The sequence below is a fragment of the Alternaria rosae genome (assembly GCF_020736505.1).
Source record: "Alternaria rosae strain MPI-PUGE-AT-0040 chromosome Unknown BKA58scaffold_10, whole genome shotgun sequence".
NCBI classification, from domain to species: Eukaryota; Fungi; Ascomycota; class Dothideomycetes; order Pleosporales; family Pleosporaceae; genus Alternaria; species Alternaria rosae.
This window is the reverse complement of record NW_025763579.1, coordinates 550,735-569,938: the sequence shown is the minus strand read 5'-3', so window position 1 is coordinate 569,938 and position 19,204 is coordinate 550,735. Positions and strand designations below refer to the sequence as shown.

Genomic DNA, 19,204 nt, shown 5'->3' with positions numbered 1-19,204 from the left:
GTAAAAAAGTGTATGATTGAAGCGCCAAGAGGCGAAAAGTCGAAGGAAACCGAGTGAAACTGAGGTTGATAGCTTAGGCGGCGACCTCAGACACGGGGGCACGACCACCACCGACGAGCTCAAGGATCTTGCCGGCGACTGCAGCTGGGTAGCCACGAGACAGGCCCTCGTTGACGACTGTCATAGCGGCAGCGCGGTCCTCGACGGCCATATAGGCGCGGGTCATTGCCTCGTAGGTGCTGGGCTCGCGCCTGCTCTCGGAGACGGACTCATAGATGGCCTTGGCCTTCTGGATGTCGTGAGCAAGGGCCCAGCCGTGGATGAGAGAATTGGCAATGTAGGGAGTCATCTCAACGCCACGAGCACGCATGTCGCGAAGAACATCCTCGGTATCTGCGATCTGGTGGTTGGCGACCATGGCCTCGAACAATGCCTGGTAGAGGCATGCTTGAGGACGAACACGGCTATCTGCGAGGACAGTGTCAAAGAGGCGACGAGCTCCCTCCATGTCGTGCATGACGCAACCCTTGGCGTGGATCAACGATGAGTAATGGACCGCTTCCGGGACAGCACCGGCGCTGCGAACTTGCTCGAGAACCGACTCCGCAGCCTCCATATCGACCGGCTCAAGGGTAGCGTAGGTGTCGATGAGGAGCTTGTACGTGTGCGTCGTAGGCTCGATGCGCTTAGCACGCATACGCTCGTAGTAGTTGAGAACCTTGCTGCGATCACGCTTGGTGGTCAAGAAAAACTGCATCATGCTGTGGTAGGGCGCAGGGCGCGGCTTGTAGTTGGGCATGCTCTCCATCTCTTCGAACAGTTCCTCGGCGAACTTCTCGTCACTGACACGGCAAAGAGCGTTGACAATGGTACCGTAGGTGACGGAGGTAGGGCGAATGCCGAGATTGCGCATCTCAGAGAAGTAGAACAGACAGTCGTCGATGCGTCGGGCCTTTCCAAGCTTGCCAATCAGAGCATTGTACAGGAAGGAAGAAGGCTCAACACCCTCAGACTTGGCGCGGAGGAAGATCTTGACTGCCTCAGTCGCTTCATCGAAGGTCTTGGTCGACTCCTTGAGTGTGGTGATGTAGAGACCAAAGGTGTTGGCTGTCGGCGCAGCACCCATCTCAAGCAGATCCTGGTGATACCTTCCCGCAAGATCACGCTGGTTGCAAGTAAGGCAAGCAGCGACCATGGCGTCCAGGATCGTTACCCAGCCGTATCGCACAATGCGGTACTGAGGTAGGAGGGGAACGTCCTGCTTGGCGAGGTTGAGGATATCATGAGCAAGAGTCAGGCGATCTTCCTTGGCAGCGGCGGTGATAAGCTTAGCATAGGTGAAGAATCGAGGGTGGCGGCCAGCTCGGCGCATGTTCCTAAACTTCATCAGAGCCTCGTTGAGGTGAGATGATGATCTTCCGTGAGTTTTTTCCAGAAGTTCGGTGATGGCAACAGAGCCCTTGTTGTCGGTAGATGCGGCGTAAGGGTCGTATTGGTCCTCGAACGTAGGAGCTGATGGGGTGATAGGGGCTTGGACAGGGTAGGCGGCGAACGGTGCTGGTGAGTACAAAGCCTCCGGAGCGGGATGCTTGTAAGCGTACCATCGGTGCTGGAGATCGCCCCTGTCGAGCTTGGTAAGCACTTGTTCAACAAGACCGGAAGTTGTCTTATTGACTGGTGTGCCATTTGCGGCGATGACTTCGAGAAGATGGGCGAACCGTGCAACGTGAGCAACGTCAACTTCGGCCTCCTGGAGTAGAATTCCAGATTGAACCTGCATTAGAAGCGTGATGTCGTCGAAGTTGAGTTGAACGATGGCCTCAGGTCCCATTCCAGCAAGTAGGTGGTGAGCAACTGGGGTGACTAGGCCGCCGTTTTCAATCATCGTCCACATCAGTTCCATGCTAGCCCGCGGCGGAAGGAAGATACCACGCTTCATCATGAACTGACCCATAACCTCGATAGCCTCGTCGATGTGCTCTACGGTCTCCATCTTAGCTTGGTTAGAGCCAGACTGAGAGTCCCGTATGCGAGCAAACATTTGACGTCCTTGACGAAGACCGCGCTCCGCGTGCCCACTACCAATTAGTGCAATACTATGCATAGCAGTAGGCTCGATGAAGTCGGCCTTGGTGGGAGAGAGCTCGAGCATCCTCCAGAAGACCTCAGCAGCTTCGATGTTTCCAGTGCGAATGTGCATAGCACCCATCGCCATAGCTGGCCGTGACAGGTCAACCTCAGCTGGGAGATCATCGAAAGCCTGAGTGGCAATCTCTACGGCATCACGATCCGCAGCCTTGATGCAGATAGCAGCCATAGCGATCTGACGCGCCTGTGGGCTGAGATACTCGGTTGCATGCACGTAGGCTTGGTCGAAAGCACCGTTCCTTAGCCATTCGGGAAGGAAGGCCTTGAGACCGACAATGTCACGGACGGAGGTGACGTCTTCTGGAGTGGAGAGCGCATTCTCGATCTTGGACAGGAACTTCTCAGCTCCTTCAATGCGGCCACATACCGTGTACGCCTTCACAAGAGCGGCGTACACATCATTGTCTCTCCTAGCGATGTCGAGCTCGCCGTTGTCGTTTGAGATCGCCAGAGCTTTGTACTCGTCGTAGCACTCGACGGCGCTCTTCAGATCGCCAGACTTGCCGAAAGCCTGAATCATTGGAACGAACATCTCGGCAGCCGGGGTCACACTGTGGGATTCCATGTGAGAGTAGATTCGAACCATGTCATCAACACGGTCACTCTCCGCGCAGGCGGTGATGAGCAGCCGATAGGTCTTCTCGGAGAATGATCGGTTGGTCTCTACGTGGACTGCAGCATCGAAAAGCCTGATGGCGACCGAGAGCGATCCATCCTCAGCGAGGATAGCATAATCAGTTTCGTGAGATTGGAGCATGAAACTGCCCTCCTCTTCCATACCACCATATCGTAATCGCCTGTCTTCGAAGCTTTGCTTCTGAGACACAACCTCGAGAGAGCGGACGGATAAGAGTTCGATCAGGGTGGTGTACGTAGCAGTGTCAGGAACAACACGTCGACGAAGCATATCAGAGTAGACATCCAGGGCCTTGGGGACGACCTGATGCTGGGCGCGGGGAAGGTGAATCGCAGCAGATAGGAGAGCATTGTATGCGGTGGCTGATGGCTTGACATCAGAACGAAGCATGGCCTCGAAAACAGCGGGGACTTCGGCATAGTTGCGGTTGATTGCCAGCTTTTGCAGCTGTACGGTGTATTCATCGTGCGCTTCGATCGGACTGGTGGCGATGGTAGACTCGGTGCGGCTCAAAATTGACGAGTTTACAAGAGTGTCCGCAACGGTTGCGGGCGACTCTGACCGGGCCTCTTCAATTGGCGAAAGTTCTTCCTCAACAGTCTGGGCAACTTCGCTATCGACCTTGTATCGTGCCACCTCTTGTGCAATTGCCTCGTCCACTTGTGCCAGCGCAATCTTCTCCGCCTCTTCACCACCAACAGCCTTCTTGAAGTCCTCTACTTGGCTGGTGCTGTATGCGCGGTTAACACCGGCACGTGCGGGAACCGGTTCTGCCACCTCTTCAATCGCAACACTGCTCTCTTTGGCCTCCGCCGCAGCCTTGGAGCTGGCAGGGTCCCATTCTATGAGCTTGCGGAACTGGAACTGCGACCACTCCTTGTCCTCCGTCTTCTGCTGGTGTTTCTGCCATGCTGTGTAGTATGCGGCTAGACCAGAGTCCTGGTGGTCGTGTTGTCCGGCGGCGAGCGCCTTGAGCGCGCTCGTTGTAGACGATGTCGAGGCGAAGGCATGTTGATTCTTGAGGCCCTTGCGGAAGCGGTCGTGTTGGAGGGAGGCAAGGGGGTTGTTCTGGCTAACACCAGCAACTACTGATTGAGCATAACCGTGAGTAAAGCCCTTGGCAAGACTCTGGCGCGCGAGATGGAAACTCTTAAACACCATTTAGGAATTTGAGGAGCCCTCCAGATGGATAGGGTGAGACTGTCGATGGTCAGCGTGGTTTCCCTCAGGCGTGGTTCCGATGGTGGAAATGCTCCGAGCGACTGGGCATCGGCCCGCGACCAATTTTGTGATTTAGGCAACAACTTTGTGCCTCGCGTGCGCGTGTCGCGATGGTAAAAGCAGTTGTTGACAATTGGCGGAGAGAGCACCTACTATTCTCGAGATCCCTACGCGTCGGTGCAGGTTCATTTGACGATGGCCGTCAAACAAACGCGCTTTCGGGTGTAAGGAATGGGTGTGTTTGTGGGGAAATTGGCCGGTGTTTAGTGAACCTTAACGCCCCAAGTCTGTGTAGTCGAATACTCGGAAGGAGTCGCAATTCTATTACAAGTAGAAGGGGATGCGACAGAGAAAAAGCAAGGCGCACGGTGGCCTGGAGAGAGATATTGTCAGCCTCGGAGGCAAGTTGGTTAGCGGGAGTCAAAAGGAAGCTTCGAGCGCACAGTTCGTAGTCGTCATGAAAAGGTAGGACCGATGCAATGGACGCTAAAATTGGCCGAAAAATTATCGCAAGTCGCGCTGAACCCACGTTTGCCTAGCGTTCGCTCACGCGAGCCCGGCGACGTGTCCTTCGGGGAGTGAGACATACGCCTCCGACCCAATCGTCGACTCGCGCTCTCTCGCGTCCCTGGTAACGTCGGAGCCGGTACGATTGTGGTACCGCGCCGTCCAGGACGCCCATCGAACTCTGGATGACTCAGACAGAACGACGAGAAGAACACGGCTGCACCCCGCATGGATCTGGCCTGCTGCAGGATTTGACTAGCACCTGATGGCTTAAATCCGCCGTTCCGGTCCCATACGCTGTGCCCATCGGAGGCGAACTGCTGCATGTGAATTGCAGCGCCGTACACGTGCACGTGACGAAAGTTATTATCATCGCGACAATCTCTTCTAACCGCACTTGGTGCCCTCGAAGAAACGGTGTATACCGGCAGCTGCAAGAGTTCGTGGCAGAAGCTCAGTGACCCACCGCGCCTGCAGTCAGGTCTCTAGTCTACGCTGCGCACCCCGCGAGACAGCCATCTCCAGCCCCCCTCCAACATTGCGCGAATATTGCTGCCTATTATCAATCCGACTAATCGCGATCCTACTGCTTCCTATCGCATCAACTACTCCACTTTCAGCATGTCATCATCGGACGCGCCGTTGACCCCTAAGGCCGTTTCCTGCCCAGCAAAGGTACTAGTTGCGGGTGGCTACCTCGTACTGGACCGGGAATACACAGGTCTGGTATTCGGTTTAGACGCAAGGATTCACACCGTTGTCGAACCTATCAAAACGAGATCCGGCGTGACGATCAATGAGATCCTGGTTACGAGTCCTCAGTTCCGCGAGGCGATTTGGGAGTACGGATACAGGTCGCAGGGCCAGGATGGAGGCATTACCTTGACACAGTTGAGCATGTAAGTGCCTTTTCCCTCCCTCCATCAGCCATGTCCGTCGCTTGCAACGTCTCACCTCATTGGTCGTCCTTTCTTTGCTTTTCCTTCCGTATCACTCCCCTACAAGACCATCTGCATCTCTACCTAATCGGGCAAAGCATCTTCATTGGTCCTTCCATCACGTGTTCATTGAGGAGATGTTGCGGTATGGGGCTGCAATGTCAAGATAGCATTGGGAATCTTAGTCTTGTGCCATGTTACTGCTTTACTTGTATTCCGGCATCTTCCAGTATCCTTCCTCTGTTGTACCATTCTGCCAGACACTCTATTGCATTGATAGGCATGGTCTGATCATAAGCTTCATCATGCATATACTTGCTCCAGTCATCCAGAAACAACTAACCACCTCCCCAGTGGCCACGAACAATCGATCGCCCGATCCCGCAACCCATTCATAGAAACCGCCCTAACATACGCCCTCACCTACATCCATGCCCTCCTCCCCAAGACCCTCATCCAGCCCTCCAGCATCCGCATTCTAGCCGACCAAGCCTACTACTCCAACCCAGGCGTCACCCGCAGTTCCAACATCATATCGCAACCCCACAAAGTCTCGCGCTTCCAGGACTTCAACGTGAACCTGAAAGAAGCGCACAAGACAGGACTAGGAAGCAGCGCAGCACTAGTCACAAGTTTCACAGCCGCGGTTCTGGAATTCTACCTACCGAAAGATCTCTTCGACATACACACCGAAAAGGGCCAAACAGTCCTCCACAACCTCGCTCAAGCCTCTCACTCCCACGCCCAAGGCAAAGTCGGAAGCGGTTTCGACATCGCCTCTGCAGTCTACGGATCATGTCTCTACAAGCGTTTCTCGCCCTCCCTGCTGAGCGATCTACCCCAGCCCAGCAGCCCTGGATTCGCAACACAACTACGCTCCCTAGTCGAGGGCCCAACATGGGACACCGAGATCCAAAAAGCCGCTATCAAGATGCCCAAGGGCGTGCGCCTCGTCATGTGCGATGTTGACTGCGGAAGCGAAACGCCGGGTATGGTGAAGAAGGTGCTGGCGTGGAGAGCGGAAAAGGCAGAGGAAGCGGAGAGGATTTGGAAAGATCTGCAGAAGGGGAATGAGGCGTTGGCTGCTGAACTTACGCGTTTGGCTACGGAGGAAGAAGGCGATGGTGATGCGAAGTACGACGCGCTGAAACGGATTATTGACGGCAATCGCGCGCTGATCCGTGAGATGGGCGAGAAGTCTGGTGTGCCTATTGAGCCGCCTCAGCAAACGCGTCTGCTGGACTATTGCTCCAAACTCGATGGCGTGATTGGGGGCGTGGTTCCTGGTGCTGGTGGCTTTGATGCTATAGTCCTTCTTGTGGAAGACAAGGAGGCTGTCATTGAATGGCTCAAGGCTTCCCTTGCGCAATACGAAGACCCTGAGGCGATTGGTAAAGTGGGTGTAATCGGTGTTAGAGAGGAGATGGTGGGTGTTAAGGAGGAAGACCTCAGTTTGTACGCAGAATGGAAGGAGGCTTACTGAAAGATGTAAGAAGAGGATGTGGTAGAGTGGTTGATATCTTTAGCAGACGGGCGAGCGTTGTCTTTTTAGTTTTAGCGCAAAAGTTATGTTAATACAGTGGCTGTAGACGTCAACAAACGCGTAGACTAACATAAGAATAATACGTTTGGGGAAACTGAAAGGCTCACAATGTCAAAGGTGATCAAGTCGTGCAGAGACAGGGGCATACTTGGTAAGTCGTAATTCATACTTCAGGCGCACTGAACGTTACTCATGGAGTTGTAGAACCAATGTAAAACTCCTTCACAATTCATGAGGTATCATTCCGTGCTTGTCTGAACTTTTTATTCATAGATCTTGACATGGACGCCAACCCATTTCCGTTAAAGATCGCCCTGTCCGTCCATTCCACTCGCTACACCACCTTCCTCGCCCCGTTGGAGTATGGTACTAAGGGTACACTGGTGGCTCGCTGTTGGAAAAGCCCCGGCAATGCAATGCTTCATGAGAGACAAAGGAAGAAAAGAGAAACACCTTCACGAAAGCGCGCTTATGCCTTGACGGCGTACTTTCGCTGGGGGAAGTGTGTGTTCCTCTTCTTCTGCTTCTCGGTGACGAGCGAAGACTCGTGCTTGGTGAGTCTTCGGCGGATGGCGCGGGTCTGCTTGGGGCGGAGGTCGAGAGGAGTGTACCTAGGCAGTGTTAGAAATTGGTCCAGGAGCTTCCGAGTCGGCCTAAACGCACTTCTTGCCCTTGTAGAACAGCCTGAGCTGAGCCCTCTGGTTGGCGTTGATGACGGTGAGGACCTTAGCGATTCCCTTGCGGACATCATGAATGCGGGTGAGCTTGGTGTTGGAGCCACCGGTGACCTTGGCGGTCCTGAGCTGGATCAACTCCCTTTACATCCGTCAGCATTCCATGTCCCCTGCCAGTGTTCCGGGTTCGGCGACGTACGACTTGAGGTCGGTGAGCTGGGACGCGAGCTCATCCTTGGACTTGTTCCACAGCTGGGCGGTCTTCTGCGGTGGTTGTGAGCACGAGATCGGACGGTGGTGTTTGCGCGAGCGAGGGTGTACGTACGACCTTGGGAGTAGACTGGAGGCAGCAAGTCAGCACAGGTTCTCTCAATCGTGAAGTATCAAATCTTGCGCAGCACCACTAGCGGAGGGTGCAACGGCCTGACCCCTCACTGCCAGCAGTTCGACAGCTGCGCGACGCAATCCTGATACCAAACGCATGAACAAGAGCATCGACGTACCATTTTGACTGTGAGTTAGTAGGACCGGGTGATATGGATGGGGTCTCGCGTGTCGCAACGATGAACTTTTGGTGTTGTCAGAAATCAGTGTGTCGCCCGGAGCCTCGCTAAACTATTCGCCGATCACCAAGACGGACTAGCGCCTTGGCCGTGCATTGCGTAGCCCGCGCCAGGGCAGGTGCGACCCTCATCATGCCAGAAGTCCAGGAACCATTGTTGCTGCCTCGGCCTTGAAGTTACCGTGATCCCCGACATGTCTTCCACTGGAGGCGGATGGGCGCAACTGCGCCAGCAAGCGCGCACGCTCGAACAACAAGTGGGTTCCATTCACTGCTGCGGCGGACTTAGTCGGCGCTCGCGGCAGCCCTGCTAACGAGGCATGCCAGACAGAGACACTGTTCCACACGTACTCGCAGTTCGGCTCGACACCAAACATCCCCGCGAAACCCTCAGAAGAAGAGCTACGGGTCGAGACTAGGCTGCAGGAAATTCTCGAGCAAAGAGATGGTCTTGTCGGCCAACTATCGCGGCTTCTCGACTCCGAATCGACCCACGGCTCGTCGGCTGTAAAGCAGAACAACCTTGCCAGACACCGCGAAGTACTCTCAGACCATCGTCGCGAGCTCGCGCGCCTCAAGTCTACCCTAAACGAAGCCCGCAACAGGGCAAACCTGCTCTCCAACGTACGTTCGGACATTGATGCATACCGGTCCGCGAACCCAGAGCAAGCGGAGGCAGACTATATGCTCGACGAGCGGAATCGCATCGACAACTCGCACAACGTAGCCGACTCGGTCCTCAGCCAGGCGTATGCTGTACAAGAGAACTTCAGTCTGCAAAGGGAAACGCTCACGAGCATCAACCGGAGAATAGTGGGCGCTGCAAGTCAAGTGCCTGGCATCAACAGCTTGATCGGACGCATTGGAACAAAGAAGCGCAGAGACGGCATCATACTGGGCAGCTTCATCGCATTCTGCTTCTTGATGCTGCTATGGTTCAGGTAGATTGGGTTGCACGTGTTCATTTCGGGCGTTCAAGCGGGCTGGATATCCTCATGACTTTCATTAGCATGCTATGCGCAAGGCGTCTTGGGCCTGTACGGCTACGATTATGTTTACAAAGGGTTGGGGTATCGTGGGAATTGAGAGTCTTCCGTATGCTGTACAAGATATCGTTACATGTTCGTCATCAAACCTCTCCGGCCGTAGCTTGTGGGAGAGACTGTCGGGCCTCATTGACCAGCTTCGTAAAGCCCCTGTTCATATCCTCCATTTCTGTGCCTTCTGCGTCTCCGCTACCTGCCCATCGGATCTTGCAGTCTTGGTCTACCAGGTAGACATAACCGACTCTGCCGTTCAAAAGCCCGATTGTCTCCCTTATCTTCTCACTAACACCTTTTCTGACCACGAAGTACCTGCCCCAATCCTCTTTTGGTTTGGAGGCCTTCAGCCGCCACTGGAATAGCGATACGATCCAAGCCTTCATGGTGTTCTCTTCGATGTTGACGTCAACCATCTGCGCAACCCCTGGGTTTTGCGCCAGAATCTCGTGCAGCGCAGCGTTTGTTTTCTTCCCTGTGAAAGTCTCGACCTGGGTCAACCCCCACATCGAACTAAATACATTCACAACGCTGATCTTTCCGTCGAGCACATTCGTAGTGTCCTTGTCCTTGCCCTCCAGCGTATCTCCGTGGAAGTTGGGAAAGTATAATGCCGCGTCCTTCTTGAAGATCCTCTGATTCGCCATGAACGTCTTGCCAGACCTGTACTTGCGGATATTCTTGAAATCGCGGAAGTAGTTTGTGCCCCATTTTTCGACCAGATCCTTGCGCTTCTCGAGGTTCCGTTGCGACATGGTCATGCCAGAGTAGTCTTTCTTTGTTTTGGGGATGCTGGCATTCTCGCCTGGTTGTGGAGCGCGACTGAAACCGATCGGACGGCCAAGTGGCTTCGGAATGAATATATCTTCATCTTTAGGATCGGGTGTGGGCGAGGTCTGGGTGGGCTTGGGTTCCGGTGCTTGCTGGCGCAAGGCGTGCGCGGAGGTAAAAGGTCGAACGAGCGATTGCCTTGCAATTGAGGGGATTGCGAGTCGGCTCTGGTACCGTAGACATATCGACGAGGCATTAAGGAGCGTGCGCCGCAATGGCGTCGCTATCCGGGGTTGGAGCATTTTGAGTGTGGAGCGTCTTTGTCCCGCCAAACTCGAGAAATGATGAACGTGAGCCTGGAACTAGCACAGAAGCGGCCAAAGTACCACGTGCTTTCGCGTCACGCGCTGCTGCGTCGGTGACGTTCTACATTCTCACCAGCGCATTGCCCGCTAAGCTATGAAATGGCTAACGGTCCAGGCGCACGATACAAGTGGCGTTACGATAGGCAACTGTGCGTTCGCCATCCATTCCCTTGACTACCTTGGAAGTATTGAAGCGGCGCCCACGTTGCTACTCGACCCAACGGCCCAATTCGGAACAACATGACTTTAGTCGCAAAGACTCATTGACTCCTAGACGTCTACACAATGTCGGAAAACACACTTGCGGCCAAGAAAGCCTACTTCAAGGAGCAGGAACTCTTGGATATCAACGATGAGCAAGACATCCCGGACGACAGCGTGGGTAGACTCGAACGCGCGTTGAAGAATTCGAAAGCCATGCGACCCCCGGCTTTGAGAAAGCAGACTAGCAGTTTTCTTGGTGCAACCCCGAAAGAAAGGCAAGCAGAGTTTGAGGCGCATACGAGGAAACAACGCGCAAACGAGCGACAAACGACCCACCAACCGATGAGTTCATCTACAGCGCCTGAACAAGAACTTACGAAGATGCTGCCAGTCACCAGGCCGCGTACCAGGTCAGCAGCTGTCGTTGGCGCGAAAAGTACTCTGAAGAGAGTGTCATCCTTACCCGAGACAGCTGGCGAAGACACTACTCCATTTTACATACGAATGGGTGACATTCCAAGAGAGTGCAAAGGAAGGAGGCCCAAACCAGCAAATAACATCAAGCTGAGACCAGAGCATCAACAGTACCTCAAGGGCAAGATCGTATACTTCTATCCGAGCCACGATATTACCGAACCGCGGCGCTCTCGTATACACAAAGTAATCGAGTTCGGTGCAGCTTGGGTCAAGGACTGGAAAGAAAACATCACACATGTTATAATAGACGACGACTACGACGTACACACGTATAGTCAGCTACTGCGGGATCCGAACATACCTGGCATTCCCGAGAACGTTGCGGTCGTCAAGTACCAGCCTTATATAACGGAGAGTATAGAATATAAAGTACTCCGAGATCCAAATCAACCGCGCTTTGCGGTCAAAGGCGCGCCCAGCGTGAAGGAACATAGTGAGCAAGTAGTGCCATCCCAAACATCAGCCGCATCGCAGAGCTCACTGGCAATGAAATCGTCAAAGCGACAGATTGCTGCGAAGGAGTCACGAACGACCGACTCATATCCGACCGAAGAAAGCGTTCCCGCTACGCCGCCTGTAGCAGATATAGCTCCACATATCTCATTCGATGAAACTGTCGAGGACAGCTTCGTCATGCCGTCTTCAAGTCCAACGAAAGCTTCGCAACCTAAGATCATCGATAGGTTCAATGACGCTCTTTCCCAAGCGATACTGGAAACCAAAGCTATCGCACATCTACCAATAGAGATGGAGGAAGACGAGGATGCAGAGTCTCCAGTAGCAAGTGGCATGGAAGATGCAGACGACTCAGGCACCGATGAGGAGCCCGTAGTCGCGGCGCCTAAGCTACCAAAGCAGTCTAACATTGTTTCAAAAGCGTCTGCTCTACGCAACAAGAGGCCGTTCAACCAAAACGTATTCCAGTGTATGGACCCGGGTGCGAACGGCTATACGTCTCAGAACCCGAACGCCCGTACTATCGAGATCCTGGATCAGATGTGCAAGCATTACGATCAGATGCAGGATCAATGGCGCATGCTCAGCTACCGCAGATGTATCACTACCCTGAAAAATCAAACGGTCAAGATCACCACTGCAAAACAAGCAGCAGCCCTACCTTTCATTGGTGGGCGACTAGCCAAGAAGATTGAAGAGATTGTACTCACCAATCGTCTCCGCAGACTTGAAAGTACGCGAGATGATCCTCTTGACGTAGTACTCGGCTTGTTCCTCGGTGTCTATGGCGCTGGACTTGTTCAGGCCAACAAGTGGATCCGGTCTGGCTATCGTACACTGGAAGATCTCCGAACCAAAGCGAATCTTACTGAGAGCAACAAGGTTGGTGTAGAACACTACGACGACTTCAACTTCCGGATACCGCGTGCTGAAGTCGAGGCCCATGGCACCGTAGTCATCAGAGAGCTGAGAAAGATCGACCCCAAGTTCAAAGCCACCATCATGGGCAGCTATCGTCGCGGCGCGAAAGACTCAGGTGACATCGACATGATACTCACGAAGCCGGACGCTTCACTTACCGCTATGCGGAAAACGATCTTCGATGTTCTCGTCCCTCGTCTCTACAAGACCGGCTTCTTGAAAGCCTCCCTAGCGACTTCTCGATCTGACGACCCCACGGGTTCGAAGTGGCACGGGGCTTCCTGTCTCCCGACTTCGAAGGTCTGGCGCAGGATGGACTTTCTTCTTGTTCCCGAGGAGGAGATGGGTGCTGCGCTCATATACTTCACTGGCAACGACATCTTCAACCGCAGTATTCGGCTGCTGGCTCGCAAGAAGAACATGAGGTTGAATCAGAAGGGGCTATATAGGGATGTTCGCAGAGGGAAGCGGGGTGGGAAGTTGAATGAAGGTGTTTTGGTTGAGGGCAGGAGCGAGAAGAAGATCTTTGAGATTCTTGGTGTGCCATGGAGAGAACCGAGTGAGCGCATCTGTTAGAGGACGACAAACATTGAGGATCGCGGAGACCACGGAATATGATTGGGTGTGAGTACGGGGGCAGAGAACCCATGAAAAAGGAGGTTTGCTATTGGTACCGGCTGGACATCGATCAAGAGAGCTCCAGGTCAAAGCAGAATACAAAATCATAAACACGTTTGCATCCACGCTCATCTATCGCTATCTCTATACTCTATTTTCTCCAACTGTGTCATGGTTCCTTCTCTTCATCCCATCACCCTCTATATTGACATCCAGATCCTGCTTCTGCTTTTCAAGCCTTCCCATGAACCACGCAACCACATAAACTCCATACAGAACCTTTCCCATCTCCGCCTCTTGCGCAGGTTTATCTGTCTCCCCCTCTCCACCCTTCTCTGCCGTTTTCCCAATCCACACATTCCCCAAAAAGCACGACGCAACAATCGCCGCAGCCATAAAAGGCATGATAGAGATCAAAGACCACATAACTGCCTTCGCAGCCGCTTCTTGCACTTCACTCCTGACTGCAGCAGGAAAACTGTCCAAGAGGTCGAGGCCATGTGCTCCGGTGGCAGGTAGCTCGATATTGCTTCCAGAATTGTTGATCCCAGCTAGGAAAGTGGTGAGTTTGTTCGAGAAGACGGACCCCATCATAGCGATACCGACAGTCTCTCCCAACGGCACCATGAAAGAAAGCAGAGACTGCATACTAGGAACGCGCGTCGACCAAATCCCCGCTGCATGCAGCACAACCGGCATAAAGCGCAATCCCGTCCCCGCACCCGCCACCGCAAGGAACACCTTCACCATCGTGACATGCCGAATAGAAATCGCGTATGTCAACAGCGCCAGACCCACAGCTTCAACAACCGAACCGATGAGTAAAGGAACAAAGGTTTGTCGTAGCCACTGGTTGCACAGTCTAGCTGCGATGTAGACACCGACACCCAGACCGGGTGTGTAGTACAGGAGTTGCACGCCGGCTTGGCTCGACGAGTAGCCTTCTGCGAACTGCCAGTAGTAGGATAGGAAGTAGAAGGCGCAGACCATGGAGATGCCTGCGGAGAAGTTTACAATCATGAGGAGGGCTGTGTCTTTCTTGCGGAAAAGGGTAGAGGGTATCATGGGGATTTGGCGGGGGAAGAGTCGGGCGACTGCGCGGTTGGGACCGAGGAGGTATTCGTAAGTGAAGAAGGCGATGCAGAGTGTGATTCCGACAACGAGGGGAGCGATGACGGGCGCTGAGTTCCAGGAGTATTGCGTCCCGCCCCATTGGATAGCGAGGATTATGCAGCCGACTCCGAAGATGAACATGACGAGACCGGGCCAGTCAATGATTGCGAGCCCGGAGATGTAGCCTAGACGCCGGGATTGACCTGGCGAGACGGCGGTACGGCCGCAGACTAGCTCTTTTCTCATGACGAAGAAGATGAAGAGCATGGAGAGGACTGCGACGCCGATGGGGAGGACGAATACGTAGCGCCAGCTTGCGTCTGCGAGGTAGCCGCCGATGACTGGACCGACGGCATAACTAGTAATGTCATCAGCATAAATATTTCGATTGGAAAATGCAAAGAAACCTACCTGCATCCGCTGATCAAAGATAATATAGAGGTACTTCTCGAAGTCTCCGCCAGGGTCGCCCCATCAGACACTATGATTCGACTCAAGCTTATTATACCCGCCGCGCCTAGCCCTTGTAATGCACGACCCGCAAGTAACATACTCCAGGACTGAGCCGTGGCGCAGACTATACTTCCGATGGTGATCCAGAACATTTCGAATTGGAGTGCGAAGTGGCGACCGTAAATATCGGCTAGTTGGCCTGAAGCGGGTATGAAGGTGGTGAATGTGAGCGTGTAGGCGGCTACTAGCCAGTTGAAACTTCCGGAGAGCTGGTCTGGGGGGGTTGTGTTAGTACTTAGGTATAGATGTAGATGGGGACTGAATAGCATGAGCGGATCAACATACCGAAATGAGTTGATATAAGTGGAATAGCAGGAGCCACGATAGTAACATCCATAGCGGCCAGAAAGTTCGGCAATACGAGCCCCAGCATCAATTTCCACTGTCGGATGTTTCTTTGGCGCGCTTCTGCTTTCTGACGTGCTGTTTCTTCTGGGGTGAGGAAGTTGATATGGCTCCCTGTTGAGTCTTGTGAAGGTCCATGACGGTGCCCGGCGGAAAGGTCTTGGAGTTGTTGTCCTGGAGCTGGCTCGGGTACTAGATGCGAGTCATCTGTAGTTGGGATAGCCTTTTGGGCTTCGCGTTCTCGTAGCTTTCTTCGGACGAGCTTGAAGAGATAAATCGCCATGCTGGGAAACCAGAAGAAAAAAAGGTGAAAAGATGAATGCAGGGGAAACAGATGCAGATGAGTTAATTAACTCCATCGTCGCAGATGTTCCCATCTTATGTACTACATTCTGTCTGTGGTTGCGGGATGCTCGCCCAACTAGGAAAGCACAGAATCGCGGAGCCTGCGTGGCTTTGCACTGAATCTCAGGCTTTCAACAGCCACACCAAGGAGTCTAAGCTGCATTCGGGACATGATATGGGTCTCTACATGGGAGCGAGTAAGAGGATTGTGCTGCGCCTAGGAGAATGCGACTATACCTAGTTGAGCGTCCTTCGCGGGCCAATCATAACGCTTGTCGAGCGATGGATATCTCACCGGCTAAATAGTGGCTGAGTCGTCAGGTCGCGATTGGTACAGACTGCAGCGATATCGTCGACTGTCACGACTGTCAGACGAGGCCACCCGTACGCCATGGTGATGATATGGTAGCTGCAGAATGGGCTGATAGGGATCGAATGCGTGTCGAGCCTTTCCAAGCTTTCTCAAGCTTTTCCCAGCAGCATCCACACACGCTCCCAGTGAAGGCTGCTTGCAGCCGATGGTGTTCATGATGATAGCCGGGCTATCTGAACGTGGCTTGAGTGTCATGTCTCCTTTGCATCGCGTTGAAAGGACCCGCCTCCTGGCGTTGAGTTATTTCGTTCTTTTTCCTGTCTCGTTTGCTGTCACTTTCCGTTGAGGGTTGGCTGAGAGACTGGAAAAGAAATTTTGACAATGGCCTCGACGGCAAAGTGACTCTTGCGAAGAAGAATATGCGCATTTCTTACAGACTACAAGGAAGAAACTACAGGCGCGCTGTAGTCTACGTTAATAAGAACCCCAAAACTAAGAAGATTCTAGGTTAACGTAGACTTCTAAGATATGTACGTTGGGTAGGTGTTAAGTTCTCCTCTTGAATGGGGTGGTGGCATGGTCAGGGTTCCTTGCGACTCCTTCTTCACACTTCTACGCTGAAGCCCCGTGATCTCGTGGGGATCGCTGCAGCATCGAGAGTTTCTGGATGCATCTGCAGGCTAATCAGGTCTCTGGGGGGACGGCAGAGGCAGACGAGGGCGACGGAGTGATAGGCGGCTTCATAACAAACTAGTGGCAGCGAGACACGCTTTCCCTAAGCTGAAGGCTGGCTGGTGGCAAGCATCCGCGCCCTCAAGACGCGTTTTAGACTCCTTAGATAACAAAGATCCGAGAGTTAAGTTGAGTTGGTTGATTTTCAGCATGAATATGTGACTTGTTGGGAACTGGTGTTCGCAATGGGCCCGGCCATCATGATCCGCTTGGCCATGACGCAACCACAATCACGTTCGGAAAGCATCCATCTCGAGCCACACCTCCGTGCCGCTCTACCAACACCTCCAAGCATGCAACCCACTATAGCGGTCCCCGCCGTTGCTGCGCTAGTCTACCGAGCATACTCTCGCAAATCACTGACCCCAGTCGGTATTCTGGTGGCCTTCACGACAGCAGTTGTGCACGCGTTACACCCATGGAGTGTATTCTTCATGCTTCTTGCAGTCTTCTTCTTGGCTGGTAGTACTGTGACGAAGGTACGTTTGATGAGGAATGCGATAGACGAATACTAATACCAGATAGGTCAAACACGATATCAAAGCCAAGTTGACACAGTCCGCGACGGGCGCATCTGGTGGTGAAGGCGAGCGCAATCATGTTCAGGTCCTCGCGAACTCCGGAGTAGCCTCGGTGTTACTCTTGCTGCACCTGTGGCAACTAAAGAAAGAAGGGAGATACAACGACCAGGGTCTATGTTGGCACAGAGGGAGCGATGCGCTGGTGATAGGCATTGTAGCGTAAGCGAGTGTACTTCATTCAGGTCCCCGCATATTGCTAACATACTCTAGCAACTACGCCGCAGTCGCCGCCGACACTTTCTCCTCCGAACTCGGTATCCTTTCAAAAACAAAGCCACGTCTCATAACAGCTCCATGGCGTGTGGTCGCGCCTGGTACAAATGGGGGAGTAACCGCAACTGGACTTGGTGCAGGCCTACTGGGGGCGTTCATACTCACAGCCACTTCTACACTGTTCCTGCCTTTCTGCAGAGACTGGGATTTCTCTGAGAAGACCACCTTTACGCTTGCTATGACAGCTGCTGGATTCAGCGGAACACTCCTTGACTCGCTTCTGGGTTCTCTGGCTCAAGCGAGTGTTGTCGACGTCCATTCTGGAAAGGTTGTAGAGGGCGAAGGAGGCAGGAGAGTGCTTGTTAAAAGCAGCCATCCTCTTCACCTTTCCAAGACAGGTCAAGTACGTAGTAAAGTCAGCAGTCGTGCGGAAGGCAAGAATGGCATTGCGAAGACGAGCGGAGCGGACACTGCGGCGTCGATCAAGGCATCGGAGACAATGCTGAGAGCTGGGGGAAGCGGCAATGCAGTCGTGGATGCACAGCATGAGAGCCGGAAGATCGCAGTCGGAAGCGATCTGCTGGACAACAATGCTGTCAACATTCTCATGGCAACTATGGTTAGTGTAGGGGCCATGGTAGTTGCTTGTGTGGTTTGGGATCTGCCGCTGAGCAGCATAGTCGGAATCTAGCTGTCCGCAGCTGAAGGTGTCTAAGCAAAGCTACAATTCATGTCGGACGTTTCGCTTGAATGTTTGAAGTGAAGTTGGGATTTGGAGCATATGGTTGTGCCAAGACCGCGCTAGTCCGGCGCGTCACTCTAGTAGCCTGGAGCTCCATCGATAGCAACAGGTCGACATCCCGCCTTCGAACACCACCAACACTTCAGCCCACTAAACCTTACATTTGAGGTTCAATTTCTCAAAAGCCCGCGCCATTTTCACCTCGCAAGTCTCAGCGCCATATTAAACAAGATGGTAGGCTATTGGCATCACAGCACCCATGCATACATTGACATGGTCTAACACTCACCCAGTCTCTCCGCATCGTCCCCCACAAGGCGCACTCCACGCAAACCGCTCTCGAGACTTCAGCCCCCTCAGCCCCCGGTGTCCACGATACCCTGCGCTCTCGCCTCGGCCAAACCACCACAGCATCCAACGCCGCCTCATCGTCGACAGCACCCGTCGCTCTCCAGTCCGCCCATCCTCTCGAGGCCCGTCTTACCCAATGGCGAGACACCCAAGACCGCCTGAAGATGGAGATGCTGAGGCGACAGTTCGGCATCGCAGAGCCAGTGCGTAGGGGTATGGAGCTCAAGATCGCCGAGGCGGGCGAATGGAGGCCGGCAACTCTAGGTGGAAGCAGCAACGTCCACCGTGACATTCTGCAGGGACGGGACACCGAGATTGGTTGGGAGGATGTCTTCACTGGCAACGAGCTACGTGAGGTGCCAAACTTCCACACGGAGATTGAGCACAAGATGAAGATGAACTGGTAGAGCGCTCATGATGCTGGGACAGGAAGACGGAGGTTGTGGTGGACACCCTCAAAGTGACACTTCCTCCGCTCAAGCCACACTACGGACCGTTTACGATATGGAGACCCGGCGTTGGTATAGAACCAAGACTTGAATGAAATAATGATACGTTCACCGACATGTCTTTTCTCTTGATGGACACTGGAACCGAATATAACCGGCATGATTGGCGAATCAACATATACTTGGATTACTAGTCGGCAAACGACATGATGCTTATTGACACTTCGTACGAAGAAGTTGGCTTTTATGGCTAATCACCCCCAACACCTAACTTGTCCGAAAGCTATTCGTTGTGTCCTTGCTGGAGGGAACTGTTCCAGCAGCTGTGCATGCCTCCAGGTTGCATTCTACTTTTGCGTGTGACTCGTTGATCCTTCGTCATAATGATCTGATGTTCGACAGACAGTATTCTGGCAACCGACTAG

At 53.4% G+C, this 19,204-nt stretch overlaps 8 protein-coding genes across 8 annotated transcripts; 4 read left to right on the top strand and 4 right to left on the bottom strand.

Annotated features, from left to right (window-relative positions):
* Positions 1-46: 46 nt before the first annotated feature.
* On the bottom strand, positions 47-4,077 carry BKA58DRAFT_40201 (uncharacterized protein). Its single transcript, XM_046171698.1, has one exon. The coding sequence runs from the start codon at positions 3,944-3,946 to the stop codon at positions 74-76; it is 3,873 nt and encodes a 1,290-aa protein (XP_046021249.1). The 5' UTR covers positions 3,947-4,077; the 3' UTR covers positions 47-73.
* A 933-nt stretch (positions 4,078-5,010) lies between these two features.
* Positions 5,011-7,115, top strand: BKA58DRAFT_40190 (phosphomevalonate kinase). The gene is made up of 2 exons (XM_046171693.1): positions 5,011-5,412; positions 5,806-7,115. Exons 1-2 carry the CDS (start codon positions 5,135-5,137, stop codon positions 6,932-6,934), a joined length of 1,407 nt encoding a protein of 468 aa, XP_046021248.1. The 5' UTR covers positions 5,011-5,134; the 3' UTR covers positions 6,935-7,115.
* A 348-nt stretch (positions 7,116-7,463) lies between these two features.
* On the bottom strand, positions 7,464-8,151 carry BKA58DRAFT_443598 (ribosomal L29 protein-domain-containing protein; the record flags this gene model as incomplete). Its single annotated transcript, XM_046173991.1, has 5 exons — positions 7,464-7,605; positions 7,658-7,810; positions 7,868-7,932; positions 7,994-8,008; positions 8,104-8,151. The coding sequence occupies 5 exons, from the start codon at positions 8,149-8,151 to the stop codon at positions 7,464-7,466; spliced, it is 423 nt and encodes a 140-aa protein (XP_046021247.1).
* A 216-nt stretch (positions 8,152-8,367) lies between these two features.
* On the top strand, positions 8,368-9,267 carry BKA58DRAFT_40125 (uncharacterized protein). The gene is made up of 2 exons (XM_046171656.1): positions 8,368-8,487; positions 8,558-9,267. Exons 1-2 carry the CDS (start codon positions 8,425-8,427, stop codon positions 9,173-9,175), a joined length of 681 nt encoding a protein of 226 aa, XP_046021246.1. The 5' UTR covers positions 8,368-8,424; the 3' UTR covers positions 9,176-9,267.
* On the bottom strand, positions 9,114-10,446 carry BKA58DRAFT_40122 (ATP10 protein-domain-containing protein). Its single transcript, XM_046171653.1, has one exon. It carries the CDS (start codon positions 10,341-10,343, stop codon positions 9,360-9,362), a length of 984 nt encoding a protein of 327 aa, XP_046021245.1. The 5' UTR covers positions 10,344-10,446; the 3' UTR covers positions 9,114-9,359.
* A 45-nt stretch (positions 10,447-10,491) lies between these two features.
* BKA58DRAFT_392223 (uncharacterized protein) lies at positions 10,492-13,090 on the top strand. Its single transcript, XM_046170988.1, has one exon. The coding sequence runs from the start codon at positions 10,692-10,694 to the stop codon at positions 13,038-13,040; it is 2,349 nt and encodes a 782-aa protein (XP_046021244.1). The 5' UTR covers positions 10,492-10,691; the 3' UTR covers positions 13,041-13,090.
* On the bottom strand, positions 13,091-15,486 carry BKA58DRAFT_345872 (major facilitator superfamily domain-containing protein). The gene is made up of 3 exons (XM_046168420.1): positions 14,994-15,486; positions 14,607-14,922; positions 13,091-14,553 (listed from the first exon to the last, which is right to left on the bottom strand). The coding sequence occupies exons 1-3, from the start codon at positions 15,334-15,336 to the stop codon at positions 13,227-13,229; spliced, it is 1,986 nt and encodes a 661-aa protein (XP_046021243.1). The 5' UTR covers positions 15,337-15,486; the 3' UTR covers positions 13,091-13,226.
* A 1,250-nt stretch (positions 15,487-16,736) lies between these two features.
* Positions 16,737-18,737, top strand: BKA58DRAFT_414213 (integral membrane protein DUF92-domain-containing protein; the record flags this gene model as incomplete). Its single annotated transcript, XM_046172470.1, has 4 exons — positions 16,737-16,922; positions 16,969-17,183; positions 17,235-17,856; positions 18,273-18,737. The coding sequence occupies 4 exons, from the start codon at positions 16,737-16,739 to the stop codon at positions 18,735-18,737; spliced, it is 1,488 nt and encodes a 495-aa protein (XP_046021242.1).
* Positions 18,738-19,204: the final 467 nt, after the last annotated feature.